Source organism: Lactuca sativa, chromosome 8 (assembly GCF_002870075.4).
Source record: "Lactuca sativa cultivar Salinas chromosome 8, Lsat_Salinas_v11, whole genome shotgun sequence".
In the NCBI taxonomy this organism is placed as follows: Eukaryota; Viridiplantae; Streptophyta; class Magnoliopsida; order Asterales; family Asteraceae; genus Lactuca; species Lactuca sativa.
This window is the reverse complement of record NC_056630.2, coordinates 157,173,870-157,197,935: the sequence shown is the minus strand read 5'-3', so window position 1 is coordinate 157,197,935 and position 24,066 is coordinate 157,173,870. Positions and strand designations below refer to the sequence as shown.

At 33.8% G+C, this 24,066-nt stretch overlaps 2 protein-coding genes and 1 long non-coding RNA gene across 3 annotated transcripts; 1 reads left to right on the top strand and 2 right to left on the bottom strand.

Annotated features, from left to right (window-relative positions):
- Positions 1-2,634: 2,634 nt before the first annotated feature.
- Positions 2,635-3,955, top strand: LOC111884087 (uncharacterized). Its single transcript, XR_002847591.3, has 2 exons — positions 2,635-3,358; positions 3,456-3,955. It is a non-coding gene; the product is annotated as an uncharacterized LOC111884087 (long non-coding RNA).
- A 1,048-nt stretch (positions 3,956-5,003) lies between these two features.
- On the bottom strand, positions 5,004-10,969 carry LOC111884047 (protein DEFECTIVE IN EXINE FORMATION 1). The gene is made up of 13 exons (XM_023880377.3): positions 10,573-10,969; positions 9,868-9,978; positions 9,619-9,701; positions 9,353-9,470; positions 8,921-9,078; positions 7,656-8,185; positions 7,507-7,577; positions 7,174-7,430; positions 6,750-6,931; positions 6,309-6,592; positions 5,926-6,043; positions 5,646-5,828; positions 5,004-5,572 (listed from the first exon to the last, which is right to left on the bottom strand). Exons 1-13 carry the CDS (start codon positions 10,701-10,703, stop codon positions 5,255-5,257), a joined length of 2,544 nt encoding a protein of 847 aa, XP_023736145.1. The 5' UTR covers positions 10,704-10,969; the 3' UTR covers positions 5,004-5,254.
- Positions 10,970-14,458: 3,489 nt separating this feature from the next.
- Positions 14,459-19,970, bottom strand: LOC111884062 (uncharacterized). Its single transcript, XM_023880391.3, has 18 exons — positions 19,741-19,970; positions 18,682-18,885; positions 18,363-18,525; positions 18,123-18,274; positions 17,918-18,001; positions 17,614-17,676; positions 17,397-17,528; positions 17,098-17,304; positions 16,890-17,012; positions 16,753-16,802; positions 16,508-16,670; positions 16,279-16,416; positions 16,077-16,199; positions 15,901-15,999; positions 15,719-15,808; positions 15,556-15,637; positions 15,327-15,457; positions 14,459-15,048 (listed from the first exon to the last, which is right to left on the bottom strand). The coding sequence occupies exons 2-18, from the start codon at positions 18,841-18,843 to the stop codon at positions 14,905-14,907; spliced, it is 2,106 nt and encodes a 701-aa protein (XP_023736159.1). The 5' UTR covers positions 18,844-18,885; positions 19,741-19,970; the 3' UTR covers positions 14,459-14,904.
- Between the last annotated feature and the right edge of the window lie 4,096 nt (positions 19,971-24,066).

Sequence of the window (24,066 nt, the reverse complement as noted above, 5' to 3'; positions counted from 1 at the left end):
GCGGGAATTAAATGCAAATAAAAAAGATACTGCCCTACGTTATATGGTTTTTGAATTTGATATTTTACCGTTATAACTTTTTTATTTTAAATGGTAAAAATAAAAAAAATGAAGAGTAAAATACATGGATCGTGCCTAAGGTTTGGGGTAATTTGTATGTTTAGTCCCTAAGGTTTGAGGTAATTTGCATGAAGAGTAAATTACACAGATGGTCCCTAAGGTTTGGGGTAATTTGCACGTTTGGTCCCTAACTTATTTTTGAGTAAATTACTGAAATCGTCCCTATGGTTTGGTCAAAATTTCATGTTTTGTCCCTATGGTTTGGTCAAAATGGCACGTTTAGTCCCTAACTTTATGTATGTAAAGGACGAAAAAACACAACAAAATCAAAGCACAGGAACGATCCGAGTGCAAAAAAAAAAAAAAATAGGGACCAAACGTGCAATTTTGACCAAACCATATGGACGATTTCAGTAATTTACTCTTTATTTTTTTAATTCGAAATGTCCCTATTGTTTGTTTTTCTTACACGCATGGTCCTGTCTTACTTAAAAGACTATTATTTAAAGACAAAATTGCAAAAATGGTCCCTGTAGTATGCAAATTTTGGGGGTTTTAGTCCAAACCCCGAGTTTTTTGGATTCATAGTCCTTTTGGAGTGGTTTGTATGTGAAAATGGCCCCTCCGAAAATTGAAATGACTATAATACCCTTGGGGTATTTATTTTCATTTTTCTTTCATTTCTCTTAAAATTTAATATTCATTTATTTATTTTAACAATTAAAAAAATAAAAAAGGGCCTCTCTCTCTCTCTCTCTCTCTCTCTCTCTCTCTCTCTCTCTCTCTCTCTCTCTCTCTCTCTCTCTCTCCGTTGAATTTTTCTGCTGCCATCAAAGAGTAAAAAAAACCTTTCTCCTTCCTCCATTTTTCCTGTCGATCAGAACAACAATCCAAAGACCCCCAATTCGGTGTTGCTTCCGTTCAACATCCTTCACCGATCAACAGAGAACTGAAGCCCTTCAGGTAAAAAAAGAAAGAAGTTGCCAAAGCAGCCCTTCTCCTTTCACGATCAGACGAGGATCGAAAATCCTCCCCCGATTTCTACCTTCGTTCTTCTTCACGGTCGGTCAAAGATCGGAGACCCTTTCCCTTAGATTCCACATTCGTCCGCAACGACTTTTTGCCGGCTCTTCCTCTCCTCGTAATTTCTCAACCACCACCGGAGGTGCTTCCTGTCTGTGTTCTTTTTCTTTCCCTTCCCAATCTGTTGAAAACGGTGACCCCCCCCCCCTCATTTTTGTTTAAATAGTTAACCCAAACACCACCTTTCCTTGACAGATCGATTCTCCAAAAGCATAGAAAGAATCTGGAAGTAGTCAACTTCCAAATGGGTATGGTGTATGGGTTCCTTTCGAAATGGGTCTGATGTGGAGTCCGATAGCTGAGGAAAGTATGCGAGATGTAAACTGAAAATTTGGGTTGGGGGGTCGATTCTTGAAGATGAAAGGTCTCATTCAAGACGATATCAACTTAGTCGATCCCACTAGTTAACCACCAGATCCGATTTTCCTGGTTTGGGTGATTTTTACAAATTGAAAATTGTTGAGTTCTTGAAGTTCGTAATTGAGATCCTAAAATCGAGTTAGACTGTTAGAGTCTCGATTTGTTACGAATAGGCAGTGGGTTTAGGATTTGTTTATTCATCATTTTTTTTGTTTATCTTCATGTTCAGATAAGAACACCCAGAAACATAGCATTTTTTAATTACGTTCAACATGTTTTACATTGTATTTTAATCGGTGTTATAAAGCTCAAAATTATGTTCTTCATAAGCTTGAACATCGATGTGAGAGAGAGAGAGAGAGAGGGGGAGAGAGGGCCCTATATTTTTAATTTAATTAAATTAAATAGAAAAAAGATTAAAAAAATATCAGGAAGGCATATTAGTCATTTCAGTTTAGCAAGAGACCAATTTCACATACAAACCACTCCAAAAGGACCATGAATCCAAAAAACTCGGGGTTTGGACTAAAACCCTAAAAAATTGCATACCACATGGACCATTTTTGCAATTTTGTCTTATTTAAATAGGGATAAATTATGGGGTATGTAACGTAAGGTGAAGGGGGTGGGGTTGGGGTGTGTTTATTTAAATAAATTAAAAATCAAGAGAAAAATAGTATTTTTAGGTAACACAGGGACCTAGTGCGTAACAAAAACAAACAGTGGAGACCTTCCGAGTTAAAAATATAAGTTAAGAATTAAACGCACAAATTACCTTAAACCATAGAGACCATTGGTTTAATTTACTCAAAAAATGAATAAAGATTGCAAAGTTTGCTTCATAATAGGATTTGTTTGTCGTGAGACTATAATTATTTTCATAAGACAAAATTGTAAGAATGGTCATGTGGTTAGGTCGAAATTGCCACTGTGGGCCAAATAGGTTTGTACTAACATTTATCCAAAGGTTTTAATTTTCTTGCCACTTTGGTCCAATTTACTTTAAATTTTTTTGTAATGATGATTTTACCCTTTTGATTTTGTTTTTTTCAGTTTTTTTTTTAATTTATTTAAATACTTTTATAATTAAAAAAATACTTATCTCTCTCTCTCCCTCCCTCCCTCTCTCTCTCTCTCTTTCTCCTTCTCTCCGTCTCTCTCTCTATCTCTCTCTCCCTCCCTCCCTCCCTCCCTCTCTCTCTCTCCCTTATAAACACAAAATGATTTAGGGATTTTATGTAAAAAGGGATCGCATGAGATATTGATTGTGTTTAAGTGGTCGAACTTAACGAAATCAGGGCTCATATGCCTCCGTTTTTCTCTGATTGTCAAACGAAAGGAAGTCGAACACAAAGGAATCGACATAGATAAAATCAACGACGTTGGCAGAATTGAGCATAAGGCTTTGTCGGTCGAATTGCAGGCTGAGATTGTCTTCGGGGTCGACTAGACCGAAGCGACGAAGGCGTGAAGAGGCAACAAAGTTTCGCTCATTCCCATCTGAATGTAAGGTGCGAAGGAGGAAGGGAGGGAAGTTTGGCGTCGAGAGAGGGGGGAAAAGGTCTTTGGTCCTCAGTTGGTCCGAGACGAAGAAATAGGATCGAATGTAGGAAGTGGCTCGATGGTGGTAATCTATAACAAACAAGGAGCAGTCGATCTTTGGCGATGGTTACTAGGTCACGAGGAGGGGGAGGCATCTCCGGTGGGGACGGTTTGTCAACAAGGATCGACGGAAGGATGAGAAAAGGTTCAAGTATAGATTGTTAGGTGATTGGAGTTCAAACGCAGAAGGTATCTCCTTTTTTCGTTTTGAAAGAATCTGATTAAGGGAAAGGGTCTCCAGCTAGTCGTTGAGGTTGGAAACGAGGCAACAGCTCCGGCTGTTTGCCTTCATTTTTTTTTTTTTATAGAAATCAATGGGTGATTGGGTGTTTAAGTTTATTGTTTGACAGGGGAAGAGCTTGAAGCACCGATTTCATAAAAGAATCCTAGCAATTACTTCTCAAACCCTCCTTAATGAACTTAAATCCCCAAATCAAAACCAGAAATTGAAGTGGAAACAGGTAATGTGAACACCGCCCCGATCCTCTCGTTGTGCTGACCTGGAGCCATGGTCGTGGTCTCTCGTGCTTCCCATTACAGCCCACCGCGACTAGTCTTCTTCTCTCTTCTTCTCTGTTGCAGGTGAAATCCACCACCACCACAATCACTGTGTGATGAGTATACCGGCTTCGTTGTGGAAGGCGATGATATTGAGGTGGTTCGTTGTTCGTAGCAGGTATTGTGGATGGTCTGATAGAATTAGATGTCGAATCAGGCCTAAGAAATAAAATTAGATGTTGATTTCATTCTAATATTACCCGATGCTTTTTTGTTGGGTTGGTTGGAATGTTTTAATATTAATTAATTTATCATATTTTTATAAAGTAATTTATAAAGCTTTTTTATATAATTTGTTGATTTTAAACATATGTAAATTAAAAACGACTTTACAATAATATTAAATAAAAGTAATATGATGATCATTCCAGTCATAAAATAAATAAATAAATAATAATAATAATAATAAACTCTCCTTGAGGTTGATTATTAAGATTTAACCTTACAAACTTATGTAATATATTGATTTCGTTAGGTATAGTCTAGTAACTTTTAAAATCGTAGAGATGTTTTCTTTATATTATTTTAGTTGTGGATTTGGTTTATAAACGCAACTGAATATTCTAATTTTATATATTTCTAATTAGTTTATGATTAAAGTTACTATCTTACTCATATCTCTTTTCATTTTAACCGACCTACACCCACATCCACACATGTATCCCTCCATTCAATTTCTTTCGCCACCACATTCCTCCTCCGTAGTGCCTATCAGTCGTCCCCTATACTATTCTCTTTCCTCCTAAAAACTTACGTCTCTTCCATCGTTGTTATTAACTCTAGCCCATTGTCTTCGTACATACAACTCATCCACACCCCTTCTCCCAAATCACCGGTGAAAGAAATAGTGAATAATTTGGTGGTGATGGTGGTAGCAAAGAGAAGGCTATGTATTTTAGTGAATGGGGAAGGGTCCTATGGGGTAGGAATGGTGGACACACAAAGATGTCAATAGTAATAACATTGAGAAAAAAAAATGTATAATAGGGCAAAATGATCATTTTAGCAAACTTAACAGACAAATAAATGTTTGTCAAGTCTTTAGACCAAATCCACAACCAACCCAGTGCAAAATGTAATTTTGAAAGTCATTGTTGGACTACATCGGAAAAAATCAGCAAACCATAGGGAACAAATTTGCAAGTTTCACAAAAACTTTCTAAAACATCCTTAAATCTGCATTTGCTTACCGATTTAACCAATGAAATACAATTTTGAGTAAAACACATTGAGCATATCCATAACAAAATACAAACTAAAGATGACTTCAAGTTTTCAAAAATGGATCAAAGTTGTAATTTTGAGTAGAACACAGGAACCAAATTGTACTGGATGAGATATTTGGTTTAGAAGATTAGGGTATTAAAAACAAAAATTATCTGAATAAATACCAATTTCCTTTAAAAAAGAAAATCCTGCCTCATGAACTGAAATGACATCTATATTAAAAAAAATAAAAACTAAAATGGGAACTGTTTTTCTTTTTCCCAACTCTGCAACTCCTCCATCTAACAACACCAAAAAACAAAACGACATCGTTTCTGTTTCTTTTGTTTTCCACTATATATCTTGTTATCTCTCATTTCATAAGTCATAACTCTGTGTTGCGTGAGAAGGAAGGCAAAGGCATGGCTTCCTGTGGTCGAAAGATAACCAGCACCGCAAACATCCCAATCATCGGAAGCACCAGCAGCCATTTCAGCAATTTGTAGTAATGAAGATGAAACGTCAACGAGAACTCATCGGAAAAGTACAATCCATTCTTATCGGTCATCTCCACCACCACCGTTCCCGTCGTCCGTACACCCACCGTCGGCAGCTTCATCCTGTATTTTCCGGCCTTTTCAAACACCTCGTTCTTCTTAATCGTTCTTTCCCCTTGGTAATTTCCCGGAACCAACAACGATGTCTGCAAAATAAAAGAGTTCGAGTCAAAGTGAATCGTAAACATTCGTTTCGTTTGTAGAAGATGTAGATCTTACAGTGACATTGTAAGGGCCTTGAGAACCCGAGGGCACCCTGTGTTTATCTACAATTTCAATTTCCACCCAAAAATTCTTTCCTTCTTCATCACGAAATGTTCTGGATGAAGGCGTAACGTACACCCCTTCACGCTCAATTCGAGCTGCAACGTTGTTTCGTCCTTGATTATGTGATCTCCATGCCTATATGATGATATAATTATAATATAAGCAAATTAAAAGAGTATATAAATTAACAAAACCAAAGGGGTAATATGGACATTTGGCATCCATGACTTGCCTTGAGAGGATGATGTGGAGAAGGTGTTGAAAAACAAAACACATTCCCATTCATGGTTGTCACTATAAGATCAAGATCATCTCCACCATCAACATTGTCCGCCAACACCATGCTATATCTGTACATTAAAGAAATTCCATAAATATACATATCGAGGGTATTTTGGTCTTTTAATGAAAGAAAAGGAATTGAATTAGTTCCACCTAGGCCTAAAAATGGAACTTAAAGAATTGTGATGGAACTGAATTCCATCCATTCGGCAACCAAACATGTCAAGGAATGGAATCGTGGATTCTGATTCCATCGGAATAAAGGATTCCGATTCTGTCGGAATCAGAGATTCCGATTCCAGTGGAATCCACTTAAGGGTAAGAAAGACTTACGATGTTTCGCCAATATCAACAACATCAGCACATGAGGAAGGTCCATCGATGAGATACAAATAGCCATCAAATGAAGTTGTGACGAGTGTAAGTCCTTTCTTCTTTTCCTTACGTTTACCCAAATCAACAAGGAGGACTTGATTCATGATTCTCCCATGGGTTCTGTATGGATATGGGCGTACAAATGACCCGTCTTTACCACTTAAGACATAAATATTTCCAGATACAGTTGGAACCACCACATCAGTGTGCCCGTCTCCATCCACATCACCAACACTCACGCCCTATGGAGAAAATGTGAAATCCGGTTTCTCATTACGACATTGTACTTTGAAATTTTCAAAATTGCTTTGTATTAATAATAATAATAATATTGATATAGGAGGAAATGAAAGTATGATGCTATTAAAAGTACATTGACCCTAAATCATAGAATCATACCTGAGGAATTAAGCTTTTAAGATGAACTTCCCAGATTTCTACACCTTGAGGGGTCCATGCAGCAACATTTCCATGTACATCAGTAGTCACTAATTCAATCTTTCCATCATCATTGATATCAGCAGCTACTACTGCACCCTGGATTTCAGCCATCTCAAGAGGGAACTTCTCCCTTACTTTGCCTGAAAAAATAATAAAATTACTTTTTTACCCTTCAATTGTTCATGAAATTTTCATAAAAGTATTTTTTAAATAAAATAAAATAAAGGGATACTTCATTATTTCTTTTAACAAGGGGGAAATGCTTGGAACTGAATTCCATGGATTTTGGGATGGAATTCAATTCCTTACTCATTTGCAACCAACTCCAGGAATGGAATGTGATTGGAAAATACAAATACTATTTAGAATTTAATTATATTACCTTTATGATCAAGGACATAAAATAAGCCATAAGAAGTTCCTACAAGAATGTCAAGGTATCCATCACCATCCAAATCAACCACAGTTGGAGAGGAATATATGTAGGCACGAAACTTCCCAGTGTCAATACTTAAATCCAATTCTGCTGTCCACTTAACTTGTTTTGTCTCAAGGTTAAAAACGACAATTCCACCACCAACATATTTCCCAATATCAATACCACCAAGTTCCTTCACATGCTCCGGATTATCATAGTACCTGAAAACATCCATGAAAAAAATAAAAACAAACTAATAGCAATAATTTAGGGTTTAGGGTTTATACAGATACTTACTCATGATCAAAGAAGTATGACACTGCAATAATCATCTCAGAAACCCCATCACCATCAATATCAGCAATCACCTAAAAAACAGGAAAAAGGGCATTCATGTCTTTTGCACAGAGTTACAGCGAGAGTTCACAAAATGTGTAAAGACTTACAGGTGTGCATAGAATGTGTGAATCAACATGGACATAATTCTGAGATGCTTCATGCTGTGCTTCAGTCCACTCTTCATCCCCCCACATTGTTTCATCAACATAATCATCATAATCATAACTATACTCATCTGCCAGCTCATCATTGTCACGAAACAGCTCAAAAGATTGATCAGCATCTGCCTCAAGGGCTTCATTGTTTTCAGCAGTTGCAACAGGAACATCCTTGTGATCATCGGTATTAATGTTTTCTTCTAGAAGCCTTCTTCCGGTTTTTGTTTCATTATTAGAACCTTCTAGATTCAGATTCTCTGGTGCAGATATTGATGAGATATTATTATGTGTGTCATTTGGCAACTCGATATGTGGAATAATAGTATTATTTTGTGCATCACTCTCATTCAGTGGACTTCCGGAATGTTCCTCTGAAGAAGTATTCAGTGTATTCTGTGGTGGTTCAGGTTTTGGCTGTGTTTCTTTCTCTTTTCCCTTATTGTCCTCCACACCAGATGTATGGTTTGCTTCTTTGGGGGCTGGAGAAATATTAATTGGCTTAATTTATAGTTACGATGTTAATAACCACTTTATTTAAGCAAAAACTTTAGAAAATATGAAAAAGTTCTACATATCCATTGAATGAAAACTAAAATTCAAACAAAAAAAGCTATCTTTTTTTCACCAACAAAAAACTTTCTTAGCATACTTTTCGATTAAAAATAGGTTGTTTAAACAGTTAAGCTAAAATTTATTGCAAATCAATCAAGTCATATGCTTCTTGACAAGAAGTATGGCTAGTTTGCAGAAGAGGTCAAAACATGAGTAAGGAAGCCAAAATTTAAATAAATATTTTTGTGAAAAAGGTGACTGGAGAATATTTTACTTGATCACAAAAGCTAAATAAAGAGGTTATATATAGAAAAAGCAATGTACTTTTTGTTTATTCATATGCATTAAAGCATCCTACTTTTATCTTTTTCTGTTTGAGCATTGTACTCTTAATTCTTTTTTCATATTAAGGCATAGTACTTTGATAAATATACTCAATTATAGCATTGTACTAAAATCTTTTTTCTTGTTAGGACATTATACTTTTAAAATCTACCCAATTATAGTAGTGAAATTTGCAAAATGGGTAACTTTTTCGAAGTTAAAGTAAGATGATATCATGATATAAGAAACAAATCAATGAAAATACATTGCTATTTCTTGAATTTAACCCATATGAATATTTTCCCATCATTATTTTATAAAAAAAAGTAAAGACATACGAGGTATGGAGTGAACAGCAGACTCCTCTTTGAGTAGGTCATCATGAACATCTGGATGTGATCGATCAACTACCTCTGGATGCAATCCCACATACCAATCTCTTTTAGCTTTTAGCCTAGGAACCTCTAGTTTATCTGACATCATATAACCTGAAGCCCTGCAAAAATGTAAGCAAAACCATCACTGAGTATGGATGTTCCATGGGTAAGGGTTAGACACAAGAAATAGCAATGCCATCCAAATACAAAGCAATTTTAAAAGTATGTGCTTTAAAAAGAAAAGAATCAAAAGCAGAATGTTGTAATATGAAGAAATGAAAGTGGGAAATTGTAGTACAAAGATAAACGAAAGTATGTTGCTATTTCTTGCATTTAGCCCTAAGAAGAAAAGGAAAAAATGCTGAAAAAAAAAACTAATAAAAACGGTTGTACCGGAAGAAGAGCACCTCGCCATTGTATGTAGCCAAAGCTATTTCTCTCACACCATCTTTGTCAATGTCATATAAGAGTGGACTTGCATGAACAGTGGATTGATGAAAAGCAGGCCATCCTGATAAAATCATACAAAACAGAAGTATTATACACAGAATAAGGGTATTTTGGTCTTTTGATGATCACAAGAAAGAAGTCCTATAACAGAAAAACATAGTGTAGAGATGCAAATAAGAAGCAATTGATTGCGATAGAGTAAAAAATACCTGGCATTTTGTCTCCATCAGAACCTTCTAGAACTTCCAGGTAGTGAACAAAAGATGGAACAACAACATCAAGCTTGCCATCACTGAGATGCAAAAAAAAATCTTATTAATAGCCTAATAGGGGATATTTATATAATTATATACTTGGATTAAAATACTATATGAAACGAAGTTTATATCAATAAAAAATGGTTTGCTGTAAAAAAATGGTAACACTAACTTGAGGAGACAGTTGTCAACTCTCTTTACCTGTTAATGTCAGCAATCAATGGTGTTGCATATATGCTAGAACTAACTTCAGTCTGCCATCTTAGCTCCAAATTCTGAGGGCATTGTTTATTCAACAATTCATCCTCATCACTACCACATCAAAACCAAAAAAGTCAGTAACAGAAACAACTGTAAAAGATGTACATTGTTAGAAAGAAATACTAAGAGCAGTAATATTGAAGCACTTCAAGATTCGCTTACACTAAGTCCCTATCACTCTGTAATTCTTCCCCTATTGTATTTCTAACTAATAGAGACAAAACAAAATATCCATGATGAGAAGTTATGTAATCACCTATTACTAGTTTACTACTAGAAGCCCTTGTAAGGAGATTACTAGTAAGCCCTCATAAAGAACTCACAATCAATACCATGTTTCTACAATCCCCCTACTAACATGCCCACACAGAAGCCAGGGCACAAACAACAAATCATCATCCAGATTCAATTCACTTCACCTCAAGGGTCGATAGATAATCCAAATGAACTAACTTAAGCAAGCTGATCAAATAACTCCCAGATCAGCAGAAATCACGGTAAGAATTACTTCTAGGTCTTTATTAGGAGCTCATAATTCAGAAACGGATTCATGCTCCAAATGATACAGAAGTAGCTAAATTATCAAACATTAAATTATCATGCAAAAAATGGGCGAAATTCAAAGTAACAAATAAGAAGGCTTACAAATTGGGATAGCCCAGGTTATCATCGGTAGCCTCACGTTCACGAAACTTGTTCGTTTTTGCTTCCTCTCCATGGATTAGACTCAATGATATAGAAAAGAGAAGTAAAAGAAATAAAACCCTAATTTTCATGAAGATGACCTTGATCTTACTAAGTTCACTACAAGATGAAGTATGTGAAATGAGAGAAAGCGCACAAATGATGGATCAGATGCAGATATGAATAAACCCTAGGGAATCTTCTCTGTAACAGAGATTTTCGCAAGCAGAGACGACGATCCGAGAGGGACGACGACAGGCAGCAGTGTCTATTAGACCTGAATTGGAGTTACAGAAGACCCTCCCACCATTAGCGGATTTAATCGCACTCTTTGTGTTTGGTAAGAGACCGAGAAGGTAATGAGGAAAAAAATGCATTCTATATTTCGATTATCAATTATTTTATTGGTTAAAAGAAAAATAATCTAAAAATTGTACATGTTAATTATTAGGTGTAACTAAACATATAATAAAACTAAGTTAGATGGATTATTCACAATATTGTGAGTTATTTACTAAAATACAATATAATAAATTGATAATTATGTTTATAAAACTAGAATTGTATTCATGTTTGAGCATTTTTCAATATAAAGGAACATTGTTAACGGTTAGGTTTTTATCTCACAAAAAAGACTATTTTTATTTTCTTCATCTAAATGCAATTGTTATAAATTGTATAGTAAATAAACATGGCTTTCAATTAACAATTAGTTGTTTTAAAATCTATATGAGGGGATTGTGTATTTAACACATGGACTACACAATCGTATAATTGACGAGTTATAATTGTTTAAAAATATCGTTTAAAAATGTTGCGTAAATATTGATTGGCTAAGAAAACTATTAATGGATTTAAAAATGTTGCGTAAAGAAGCTATAACTTCTTTTCTACCTATGTCTTCTTCCATGGATTTCACTGCTTCAACTTGACTCGATCAATTTTATGCTTACATCGTTGAATCGTCAATTTTATGCTTACATTGTTGAATCGTCGAGTATGCTTGTATATCTTTGTTTCCTCCATATACACCTTTTATCTCGAGAAAGTTATGAGAATGTGTTGGAAAAAATTTATCAATTATATCAAACACAACTTGTAGGTAGCATTTGGTTCGCTAGAATCCTTGGGAATTAGAGGGAATTAGAATCCGATTCCACTAGATCTTCATGTTTGGTTCAAGATTCGCTAAGGAATTATATATATTATATCTTTACATATAAAAAATAAAACAAAGTAAAATTATGTAAAAACAACAAGAACGGAAATTTGTCTATTTTACATTATTCAAATTCCATTTCTCTCCAACAAAATGGAATATGTAATTAGATTCCAATTTCATTTCCTAGAAACCAAGGAAAATATGGAATTAGATTATAATTCTGAACAAATTCCAATTCCTTGATAGATTTCAATTCATTTATAAACATTTTTCAAACCAGACATTACCTTGGATCTAGGTACTTTAATGAATGTGTACAGAAGCATGTTGTACATTATAAGTGTCTTTGGGCTAAAAATATATAAAAGGATTAAACACTTCAACAACTTGATAAATGACTTCACAAACAAAAAAATAGTACTGTAAAAAAACGAAAAATTAAAGATAATCAATTTACGTAGTTCACACGATCAGGATGATTGGTTACGTCCACAACAAACTTAAAATAGAGTTTTATTATTACTATGGCTTCAGTATTACATGTTACACAAATTAATGGAAAATAAATGTTAGTTGTTTGACTTAAAACTCTCAATAAGGTCAGACCCATAAAATATGATGAAAAAATGACACATGACAAATTTGAAGAGTAATATGATATAGGAACTAGCCTACGAAAAATCTCTTCATAGGGCATCGCCCCCGGTCCCCTCAAGGGGTAGCTCCCCCTTGACCCGCTACTAACAAAGTATAAAGTTAAAAGGTGAATCAGTCTCTACACCTTAATAAGTTTCACATTCCCTCCACCAAGATAAACCGAGTGCCTAAGAGTGTTGGTTGTGAAGTCAGTGATTGGGTGTTTAAGAATTATCTCGTAAATAGGACACAATGCTTAAGATTAATAAAAGGTTAATTAGTTTTGCAATCTTATGATTAAAAAATGTTTAATAATTTCGCCTTTGCTTCAAAACCTTTTTAATCAAAATCCCGTTTGTTACTTGTTAAAAAACTCTACTTTTGGTGTCTTGTTCTAATTTTGTATCCAATAGGTGGCATACGATCAATTATTACAAATAAATTAAAATCATGTAAAATAACTACACAAAACTATTGTGGGCATGTATACTAAGTTATCAACTCCACTAAGTCATAGCAAAAGTTAATATGGTTAATTTCCTAGAGTAATACCTAAATTATTGCAATAATAACTTTTTTATATGTAGATCTCAAAATTTGTTCCATCTTCATGCCAACAGCTTTTTGAACACTCGAAACCTTCGCTTAATCACATAAAATCAAATACGAAATTTATCGTATTACTCTTACGTGAAACCATTTAATAAAAAATTTATAAAAAAATCCGGCTCGTGCCTCTTTGAAAATTTACAATTACAACAAAAAACACGAGAATTGTGTACATAAATAAAAATAGCCAAACTACGGATAATCAACCACAATGGTGTTAAGGTGAAGGCTAATTATATAGAAAAAATCATATTATATATCAAATACATGTGATTTTAGTGTTATCAACATATTTTAGTATAGTTATTACTATTAATATTGGAATAGATTGATCTTCATTTACTAACCGAGACAGAAGATATAGAGCACACACTCAGAGTGATAAATGTAAAATTGGGAATAAGGGGTCCAGGGCCTCTGCCCCTGGATACAGGGTTCCAAGGGGCTACGTCACTGGCAGGGTCTAGGGGCAGAGAAACCTAAACAGACTTTTATTTCTAGAAATGGTGCAACCATGCAAATTTCAACCAAAATTAATAGTGATATCGTAAAGATGTCGTAAGTTGGTTATATAATAATAACCAACTCATTTTCATGAAACTTTCGTCAACCAACTTTCAACTGATTTTCTATAATCTATTTACGGATGATTGAAGTTCCAAAATTCGATTGGAACATAGATACTCTCGAAAATCATTCTTCTGATTATATCATTTTTTTTAAAATACAAAACAACAAGGTGTTTTTTGTGATTCAGATTTAAAAGTGACATGACTTCTAAATTGTCATTCGTTGGATTATCCCAAATATGATTTTGTGATACCCAAGTTATACGGTTGAAATTATAGAGTTTGGAAGTGATTGCAATCACAATCCTACAAGGACCGAACCCATGTATGTGGCAAAATACAAGAATGACTTGTGGTAATATGTTGAATCGTTATTAGTTTACATTTGAATAACTTGATCCATTATAATTTATGATGACAAATATTTAGAAAGCTCTGCAAAATATAAAACTATTAGTAGTAGCTTTTCTTCCCTTCAAACCGGAGAGCTCAAAAAGTAACAATTTTTCCTTTTTTTTTCTCCATCTCCAAAAACACAAATAATATACTTGTTTTTCATGTATTAGTTTAATCTCAATCTAACAAAGTTTTAACAACAAAATCAGTTTTCTTCCTAATCGGTTTCTCACTCTTTCTACACGATCACAACATCCAAGCCAACAAAAGCTATTGCAAAAACATGTTTTAGCAATACAAACATGCACCTTTCATTCTCATAAACTCGACACCCCCAACACATATGTATGCAAGAACAAAACACCGGTGTGTGTGATCTTGTGTGTTATGCAAGGAAAAAACAACTACATGTGACATGCATTAGGCTAGAACCAAAGACTTATATCTTTTGTCTGGGCAAAAGACATAAATGCCCTTATCCCTAAAAGTTTGTTGAGTGTAGTCCAATATATAAGAGAAAAGGACAAGCGATCCATAAAAGTTGTGCAAGTCATGAAAGACTTAAGACATAAACTAAAATATACATTTACTAATAATCCTTGTGCTAATCATTACCCGAATCTTGAATAACTTGTTAATATGAAAAAGGCCGTCATATGATGATGATGATGATGATGATGATGATTATGTCTGTCCATGTCCATGTCCATGTCAATGTCCATATCCATAAGCTAAGATGAAGCGCACCAACTGGATCATGCAAACAAACTCACCAGACAGCACAATTTACAACAATATTAAAATCCATCCATCCCTCCCTCCCTCCCTCCCCTAATTACACAAACATTATCATTTTCATCTATCCTAACTCCATCCATACCAATACCAATACCAATACCATTACCATAAATAATAATACCCTCATTTTGGTCTCCCTGATCCCGAGTGGTGGTGCCCTTTGCTGTCCTGTTGTATCCTATCCTTATACATCGGCAACTGTATTATCTCCCTTATCTCATCCAGCAATACCTCCTCCGTAATGTTGTCCTTTATGCTCCTCATCACCTGTCCACCATCCACACACCCATATAACCACCAAAATACATATATATACGCATCAGGCGCATTATTACAATGAATGCGCCTGATGCATGCACCTGTTGCAACTATCTTGCAACAGGTGCAGTTGCATTGTGCCCGGTGCATATACAATGTTTTTATGCACCACACCAGGCACAATGCCTCTGTGTGCATCGGGCGCAGTACCGCCCGATGCATAAGGCACAATGTGTATTCTGCATTGTGCCTGATGCATATATGGGATGTAAGAGAGAAAGTGGGACCTTTCGATATGTGTTGAAATCATTTGGTGTAGCTTTATCTGTCCTAATGCGCATACACACCCATACTTCTTCCTCTTTATTCCAAGCACACTCCACAATCTTCCCCGAGTACGATGCAAGATCAATATCATCTGCAGATTCACAAGAAACAAGATCAGGGATCAAAAAATTTCAAAAAATACTAAATCATGTCTGAGTAAAATATAACAAAAACAACATTATTACTGACCACCAAATGCAATTCTGTTGCCCTCCATGAGCTTCTTCTTCCCTCGTTCAAAAAGAAAGAGAAGCTGGCGATCTTCAGCCATCTGTTGAAGTTAGCAATGAAAAAGGAAGTGGTAATTATTATTGGTGTATAAGAACATAAAAGAAAATTTGAAAAAACAAACCTCGAAAAGGAAATCAACTGAGTTCATTGATGCATATTTCCATTTTAAAAGTCCTTCATGTGTACGAGGGACATAAGGGTCATCCCAACCCTGACATATATAGAGTCCAAAATTAAGCCAAAAAAAAAAAAACATAAAATATAAATATATGTAAGTGAATGAGTGGATTTAGATTTTAGCACCTGAAAAACTAAACCATCTGCATCATGTGAAAGCCGAGGAATGAACTCCTTCAAAAGTTTAGTGACAGTAGAAAGCAACCAAAAGTCCTTCCTTCTCACCTACCAAAATCAAAACTTGACAAACATAACTAACAAATTCAACCGATTTTTTAAATTAATTAAATGATAATAAATACCCTAAATGGCTCCAAGTCATATCTATATAATGAATGCCCATGTTTAAATATTTTATGTCGTTCATGGTTTCGAGGTTCAACCACTTCCTTCTCCAGCATTTTCCATCTTTCATAAAAAGGTCTCTGCATCAAATCCAAAAAAATATAAAACACCACAAGATTAAAACTTAAAACTTAAAACCACAAAATCATAAAACTTTACCTCAATTACAGAAACTTGATTAATAGCCATCAGATCATAAATCAAATAACGTCTTTCTTGTTTGCGAGTGTCTGGCACTGTATCGATTATCATCTCCCCATCAAGCAGTGTGAAGTGGTGAACCTTCTCAGCTAAACCCTTGCAAAAAAATCACATTTTTATGTCACATCACAACCTCATTACATTACAATAAATAATAATAATAATAATAAACTCGGTGTAAACATACTTCATTATTCAGTTTCCATGGAAATCTCATTTGTACCCTTCGGAACACAAAATTTCTGTCAATTAAATAACACCCATCCATCGTAATCAACATCATGTATCTTGTCCCATCAGCTTTCCATGTAGCATAATAGTAACGCTGCCTAAGAAGTTGCAAATTCTCCCTATTGTAGACAGGGGTAGAATTGTCAATTCACCAAGGAGATAACAAAATGAGAATATAGTAATATACAAATACAATCAAACCTGTCTAGAGAAACTGGATGTGAGCCTGGAAACTGATGGTTCCCTCTAGCCTGAGAAGCAAGTAAACATATTCTTATGCATATAATTTAATTTCCATATATGAAACTGTAGAAAATAATATTTAATTACGTTATTACCCCTGCAGATAATTTTAGGGCTTGATAACAGAATTGTCTGAATCCATCTTGTTGATCTTGAGGAATACTGTCACCTAAAACATCATCATTTGTCATCACCCCTTCTGTATCATGATTCTCTTCCTACAAATAAAAAAAGTCTTTTAACATCAATAATGTGAATAAAATCATAAAATTCCAAAAAGGTAAAGCAAGGGTAAAAACGTACATTGAGCGGATCCACAGGAACTCCATCATCATCTTCATCTGGTAATGCCTCTCCATTTAGATCAAATTCAGAAGATCTTTTCCACTCAGGGGTAGAGGGACAAGTGATCATATCAGGCTTTCTTTCATGGTAAAAAGCAAACAAGGCATCAATATAATCTGGTTTATATATCCCTGGAGGGCGTGCTTCGGAAAATATTTTTATTGCCTGTGTAATTTATACATAGCTGGTGTAAGTTTATAAGTTTATAACTTATAACTAACATGATATGAATTTAAAAAGCAATAAAAAAAACTGACCTGAGTTACAGACATTGGTATTGTTCTCATGAGATAATGAATGATCATATATCCTGTACGATTATGCCCATGGGTGCAATGAACAAGAATATATTTCTTTGCGTTCTTTTGTCGAGCCAGAAATTGAGAAACCTGGTGAGGCGTGAAGGGTAAAATTGTCATTTTAAAGATAGAAGGAAGAAGGAAGTTGTGTGCAATGATATTAAGAATAACTTGCCTCGTATACAAACTGATTAACAGCTTCGTTCTCTGGTACAGAACCACGCCCCTTGCAGTTGATCTAAATCAAACAAAAATAATTTAAAAAAAAAAAAAAACAAGAATAATAATCATTATATGTTAAAATAGATGCAAAACAAAGTCATGGGTGTTGTTTCTTTTTTACTTAATGCAGAAAGAAGGATTTAATCAAGAAAGTATTGGAAATGTAGCATTGTGATGACTTTCCCCTTTATTCTTTAAGTCCTAACTTTTTACAAATTTGCCCTCGATTGTTGAGTAGAAAGTATTTAGAAACTGACCTTAACATACTTGATGCCTTCTTTCTTCCAATCATTCACGGAATAGTAACGAGATGTATTTGTAAGATCAATTACTAACCCCAGCTGAAAAAATAGCAATAAAAAATAGCTTCCCACAATTAGTCCAATCATATACAATACATAACAAGGCATTGCAGAAATAAACAGAAAAACATTTAAAGGTCAAGTGATAGCATATACTCACCTTCCTCCCCAAAACCCTTTGTTGGTGAATGACTTGTCTAAAGGAGTATCTTTTACCAGGGACAATACAGTCATTAAAAGACTCACCAAGAGGAACTTTAGAAGGAACAATACAACCTATTTCATGACCATATGCAGGACAATCCAACCATCCTACAATATCAAAAAATATAAAGTAGGTGTAAATTTAACATTTAACAATACGATAATATATCAACCATGAATGATATAGCATACTTACCTGGTGGAAGCCTGCTCTTATCATATGTTCTCTGGTTCTTTGTATGAAAAAGATGATCTTCCATTGACTTATAAGCCGGTTGTGTTGGTGTTGGTGTTGGTCTGTGTGTTGGTCTATCATCAGGGCGTTCACGTTTCAACCTTAGCTTTCTTTCTTCACGTTCCTGATTCAAGAATGTAGATTTTTAAGGGTCTAATCATGAATCATGATACTTGTACATATATATACATACACACAAATTGTTAAGGCACATAGGAAAGTAACAGGGTAGAGTAGATATCAACTGTAAATGCAGTAAAACAACAAGAGAGTGAAGTACCCTGCGCATAATATCCACTGCTGTTTCTACATGTTCTACATGATGATGATGGTGATGATGATGATGATGACTTGGTTTTTCTTCTGGTGCACTGTCCTCACTGAGAGTTTGTTCATAAATCTCTTCATCTTCTTCAGGTTCAGGTGATGCATTTAAATCCATGCTTATGTTCACTCAAAGATCAAGACAAGATAACTTTATAACCTGGTCACAAAGGAGAAAATGCATCAGTATTAAAACTGGCAAGATTGAAGATAAAAGAACTGGTGGGAAAGAAAAGTAGTACTGACACATTTCTATCTTTACCAATGCCACTCTAGAAATGTGAGATAAAGAAAATCTTTACTTATGCCAGGTGACCAAAACATAGGCATCTCTAATTAGAGTAAACATAGTCAAATGCGAATCATTTACATTTTGATATGGCCAACAAAATCAGAAAGCACATTTATGAAAGGGATGTAAAGGGAAAGAAAAATCTACAAGGCCCTTTGATGAAAATTGCAAACAGAAATGGATAAAAAAGTGCATACAGGAGTTACCATTTGAATTTATGAAAACAAGGAGTAACGATAATATGCAATTCAGGGAAAACATTAGAATAATGAGAAGAAAAGAGCTAAACTTGGACTTTGAATTCAAACGGACTCCTTTTCAACTTCAGTATTGGGAATTTTAAGCTTTTCTAGGTGAATTCACAAACTAAACCACAAACATAATAATGTTGGAGGCAGTTCAGCAAAATCTTAGATACCAATTTGTGCTTGTAATTGTAAAGCGCTTTCACATCAAAAAGTATAGTGCTGCTCTTTTTCTAGGGGAAATGAACGACCTCTATAAATCACTGCGCGTAACCCTAATAGCTCTCGAAACTAATTTTCTCGAATTGTTAATAATCAGTACGATCAAAACGACATTGCGTCCTATTACCGTACACCTGAGCAAAAACCTAACTTAACAATCGAACAAAAGCATAAATCATGGCTGCAAATTGAATCCGAGAACGAAGAATAAGCAAAGGAGTGGTTAATGAACAAGTTACAGGGAAACAGCTCAAACCTCGAGTAACAACAATTCTTCAAACTTCACCCTAACTGCTCCATGAACCATGCAATATATAGAATCGTGAAGCCGAAAGCCCTTTTAATGGGTGGGAAGTCTTGAAAAAGGAAAGATTTGTTGACTCATAAACCCTAGAGATGAAAAATAATGGGAAGAAAAGAAAGAAACAGAGATCGCAACTTTAGATACCAAAGAACATGACGAAGGACGACGACCGAGTATTAAAGAGGGAGCTGGAAAAAGAGCGAGCTATCACAAGATTCCAATTTTCATTTTAAGTTTTAATTTTAATCAAATGAATCTCCCAAATATTATCATCTATTCATATTGTCTCTATAATTATTTTTAATCAAACTAATCTTCCAAATATTATCATCTATTCATATCATCTCTAAAATTATTTAGAATGAATTTATTTTTTAGTTATTCACTAAAATATTTTATATGTTTATTAATACCTTGTATTTTTGAATATATAAGAAAAATAATAGATGTTAATATGAATTTCGTTAAATTTAGTGACATATTTTACTTATAAAATATTTTTTACTTTTACTAGTATAATACCTCACGTCCGTAAATGTTGCATTTTTTGTTAATTGATGTTAGATCAATTGGTTAAGGTCTTTGCTTGTTATAGAGAATGGTTTGAGTTTTAATGTTGCTAAGATTGTTTTTATTATCAAAAGGGAAAAAAAATGCAAAAAACATATATGTAGGATTCGAATTCACATCATCCAACTTAGAAACATAAGACACTAATCAACTAAGTTAACATCTATATGTTACTAAATTCCAGTGAATATCATTTTGTAGTTGAAACAAAAAATCAAAAAATGTAGATTTTTGTGAGTAAAAATGAAGCATCATTTGTGAACATTATATATTTTCCACCATACACTTAAAAAAAAGACGTGAGTAAAATCAAAAACTAAGAATTCTAAGCTATAGTTAAGATAAATTTGCTAAAAAAAATTGTTGGTTGTAATTGTTAACTTGTATGTTTTTTATATATGAATAATATGTTCAAATTTCAACAAAGACACTTAAAAGTTATTTTTATTTTTCAGCTTCCAAATTTAAAAGAAAAAAACATGTATATTTATTTTTTCATACTTATTTCTTAACCATAATTTAAAATTTCGAGTTTGTAAGTTTTACTCCTAAATTTAAAAAATAAATAAATAAATAACTCTTGTTTCATTTTTAATTACAGAAAATATATAGTGTTTGCAAATGGTTAGTGAATTGTGGATGTATTCGTAATTTTTTGTAACAAAGTATTTTTTGTGTTAAGAAAATAACATTGTACTTTTGTTAGTGATTTTGGTGATCATTAAGTGACAAAAATATATAAAATAAGTGGACAGATCTATAATAAATAACTCTATAGTAATTTTAGTGAATCTTTTTTTATTAATGTCAAAATTAGTTACTAAACTATTAAAATTATACTTGTTTTTTCATTTAACCTTTTTAATTTTATAAGGTCACTAGACATATTAATTTTTGTTATAGTTGTCATTATGATCGATAACAGTAGTTCTATGTTTTTGTAACGTCCCAAAAATATTAAGTAACAATTTTTGTTTTAAATCAACCAAAATCATCAATCATTCGTTCCAAAACCCAACAAAGTGTGACGATGTATAAAATAGTTATCAGAGTACAATCATATCATCAAATACGGAACACTAGTGGATGCAATGCAATCATGTCGAGCTCTTTCCTTTATAGCCGAAAGTACTTGAAAAACATTTTAAACACAAATCGTAAGCACAAAGCTTAGAGAGTTCTCCAAAATACCACATATCATACATATATCGGGTCCCGCCCGATATAGATCTGATAGTAACATGTAGTGGGCCCCGCTCAACACATATAGTGGGCCCCGCCCAAACATACAAACAAATAAATGCAAGAGTCATCAAGACAACTAGCATTCTATAAACATAATCCAATGGGTCGCATTAGTGCCTTCGACCCACAAATATTATGAGGAGACTCACATCAATCTAAAGATAATTGAATCCCACACACGTTGCTGCTACAAAAGTTCCTTACATTGAACATATCAAAACCAACCCTAACTAATAATTAGGGTAATAACCATAATCAAAGGTCCATTTCATATTCTCTCTCACTAGGGGTAAAAGACTATTTTACCATTCCAAGGCTAGACCTCATCCAACTTGGCCCAAAGCCTAAAAATGACCCATTTATACTTCTGGGAGTACGCCAAGCATACTCCTTCACTACGTCATGCGTACCGAATTTCCACATAAAAACGGGGCCAAGCCTCGCTACGCATTGCGTACTTAGAGATTATAACATGCGTAACTGAGCAATTTGCCAACCTCCTTATTAAGCTTTTAATATCTTGAGACTAAACATACAACACTCAAATCTAACTCTATCGGATATTTAAAGTCATAAAGTTCTTGACTTTATGACTTTTCATGGCTTAATGGAGTCCAAAACCAAACCCTAGATCCTTAACATCCTCTAATGACTCCAAACCCTTGCATAGGTAAAAAGCAACCATCAAGATCCCATTTTTATGACTTAAAATCCTCATAAATGACAGGATATGACAATCACAAGCTCTAGAGTATCTTTTACTCACAAGAACCAAAACCATGGGACTAAAAGCACGTAAAACTCTAAGCTAACCTAGATCTAAACCAAAGCATCATAAAGGTTCACGCTTTGTACCTTTTGAGGCTTGCAAATGGTTTGGGAGTTATGGATCTTCAAGCTCCAAGCTCACCAATGCTTCTTTAATGGATTCCTTCTTCACAAAACACACAAAAACTCACTCAAAATGCTCAAGATCTTCACAAAGTAACTAAGGTTTCAAAATGTCAGCTTTGGGGAGAGTAGAGGCTAAGCATGAAGAAACCTTAAGGGACTTAAGGTGTTTAAATAGGGTCTCAACCCTAAAATTTAGGGTTTGGGGATCAACATGAGTACGCCCTACGTACACATCATGTACACCCAGTGTACTGCATGAAGTCTGCATTCCCCTTTAATGATTTACGTCCAACATACACCTTATGTACACCCATTTGAAGGGCCATATTTGCAAAGATTGAATATTTTGAGCCATAAATGGAAAATACTTGAAAACGGATGTTACATTTTTCGGGTATCGAAGGTCATTAATTTTTTTTATCTAAGGTCACTGAATTTTTTAAAAATCTAATGTTCGTTACATGTTTTTTCATCATTCATTTTTACAACTTCATTTTTATTTCAATTTAAATGTTTTTTCACCATTCATTTTACAATTACATTTTTATTTCGTTTTAAATACTTTTTTCACAATTCACTTTACAACGTAATTTTTTCACTTTGTTTTTACATGTCTTCGTAATATTACTTTTTTTTTTACATGTCTTCGTAATATATTTTTAAAAATTCATTTTTTACTTCGTTTATATATATATATATATATATATATATATATATATATATATATATATATATATATATATATATATATATATATATATATACTAGCCGTCTACCCGCGCAAAGCGGCGGACGGCGAATAACTTGATATCTTTAGAGTTAAAACCATTTTGCGTTCACTTCGAGAAATGAATATTAAATGACACCTATTTTTCAAGATCATTATCATATTATATTAAGGGGGTGTTTGACTAAGCTTTTTTAAAACAACTTATTAGGTTCCACATCACTATAAGTTAAAAAAGTGTTTGGATTAAAATAACTTATTCCGGTGGGGAACCTCTAATACGTCATTTTTTCACAAGTTACCCTACACTTACTTATTAACTTACTAGCCGTTACCCGCGCAAAGCGGCGGGCGACAAATAGTTTGTTTCGACAATTAATTTCTTTTCGATGGAGAATGATTATTTTCAATTCAATCATTAGTTTGTTTTAAAAACATGTCATACTAAAAATAAAGAAAATTAATGAAACGACCAAATTATAGGGTGTTGAGTATTTATTTGGATGAAAAAAGATCTGATCAAAACCTTGAAAGAGAAGATTTATAGGAGTTTGTTTAAATTTTAATATTATTTTATTAGTGATTAGTTGTACAATTAGCTTAATGATTTGGACGTCTTAAAAAATATTATTATTTTATTCAATCTATTTTTAGAAATAGTGAGATTTGTTTTATAAGATAGTAAAAAAAAAAAAAAAAATATATATATATATATATATATATATATATATATATATATATATATATATATATATATATATATATTCACAATTCACTTTTAGAACTTTATTTTTACATGTTTTCGTAACTTGTTTTAAAACATTATTTTTTACTTTGTCATA

Bases quoted from the DNA above. Each gene is read 5' to 3' on its own strand.
- LOC111884047 (XM_023880377.3), bottom strand. From the start codon at position 10,703: ATGAAAATTAGGGTTTTATTTCTTTTACTTCTCTTTTCTATATCATTG. The intron at 6,932-7,173 runs GTAATATAATTA...TTATTTTTTCAG, and splicing joins TTATGTCCTTGATCATAAAG to GCAAAGTAAGGGAGAAGTTC. The intron at 5,829-5,925 runs GCAAGTCATGGA...ATCATCATATAG, and splicing joins CTCCACATCATCCTCTCAAG to GCATGGAGATCACATAATCA.
- LOC111884062 (XM_023880391.3), bottom strand. From the start codon at position 18,843: ATGGATTTAAATGCATCACCTGAACCTGAAGAAGATGAAGAGATTTAT. The intron at 17,305-17,396 runs GTCAGTTTTTTT...TAAATTACACAG, and splicing joins TACCAATGTCTGTAACTCAG to GCAATAAAAATATTTTCCGA. The intron at 16,000-16,076 runs GTATTTATTATC...TGATTTTGGTAG, and splicing joins ATGACTTGGAGCCATTTAGG to GTGAGAAGGAAGGACTTTTG.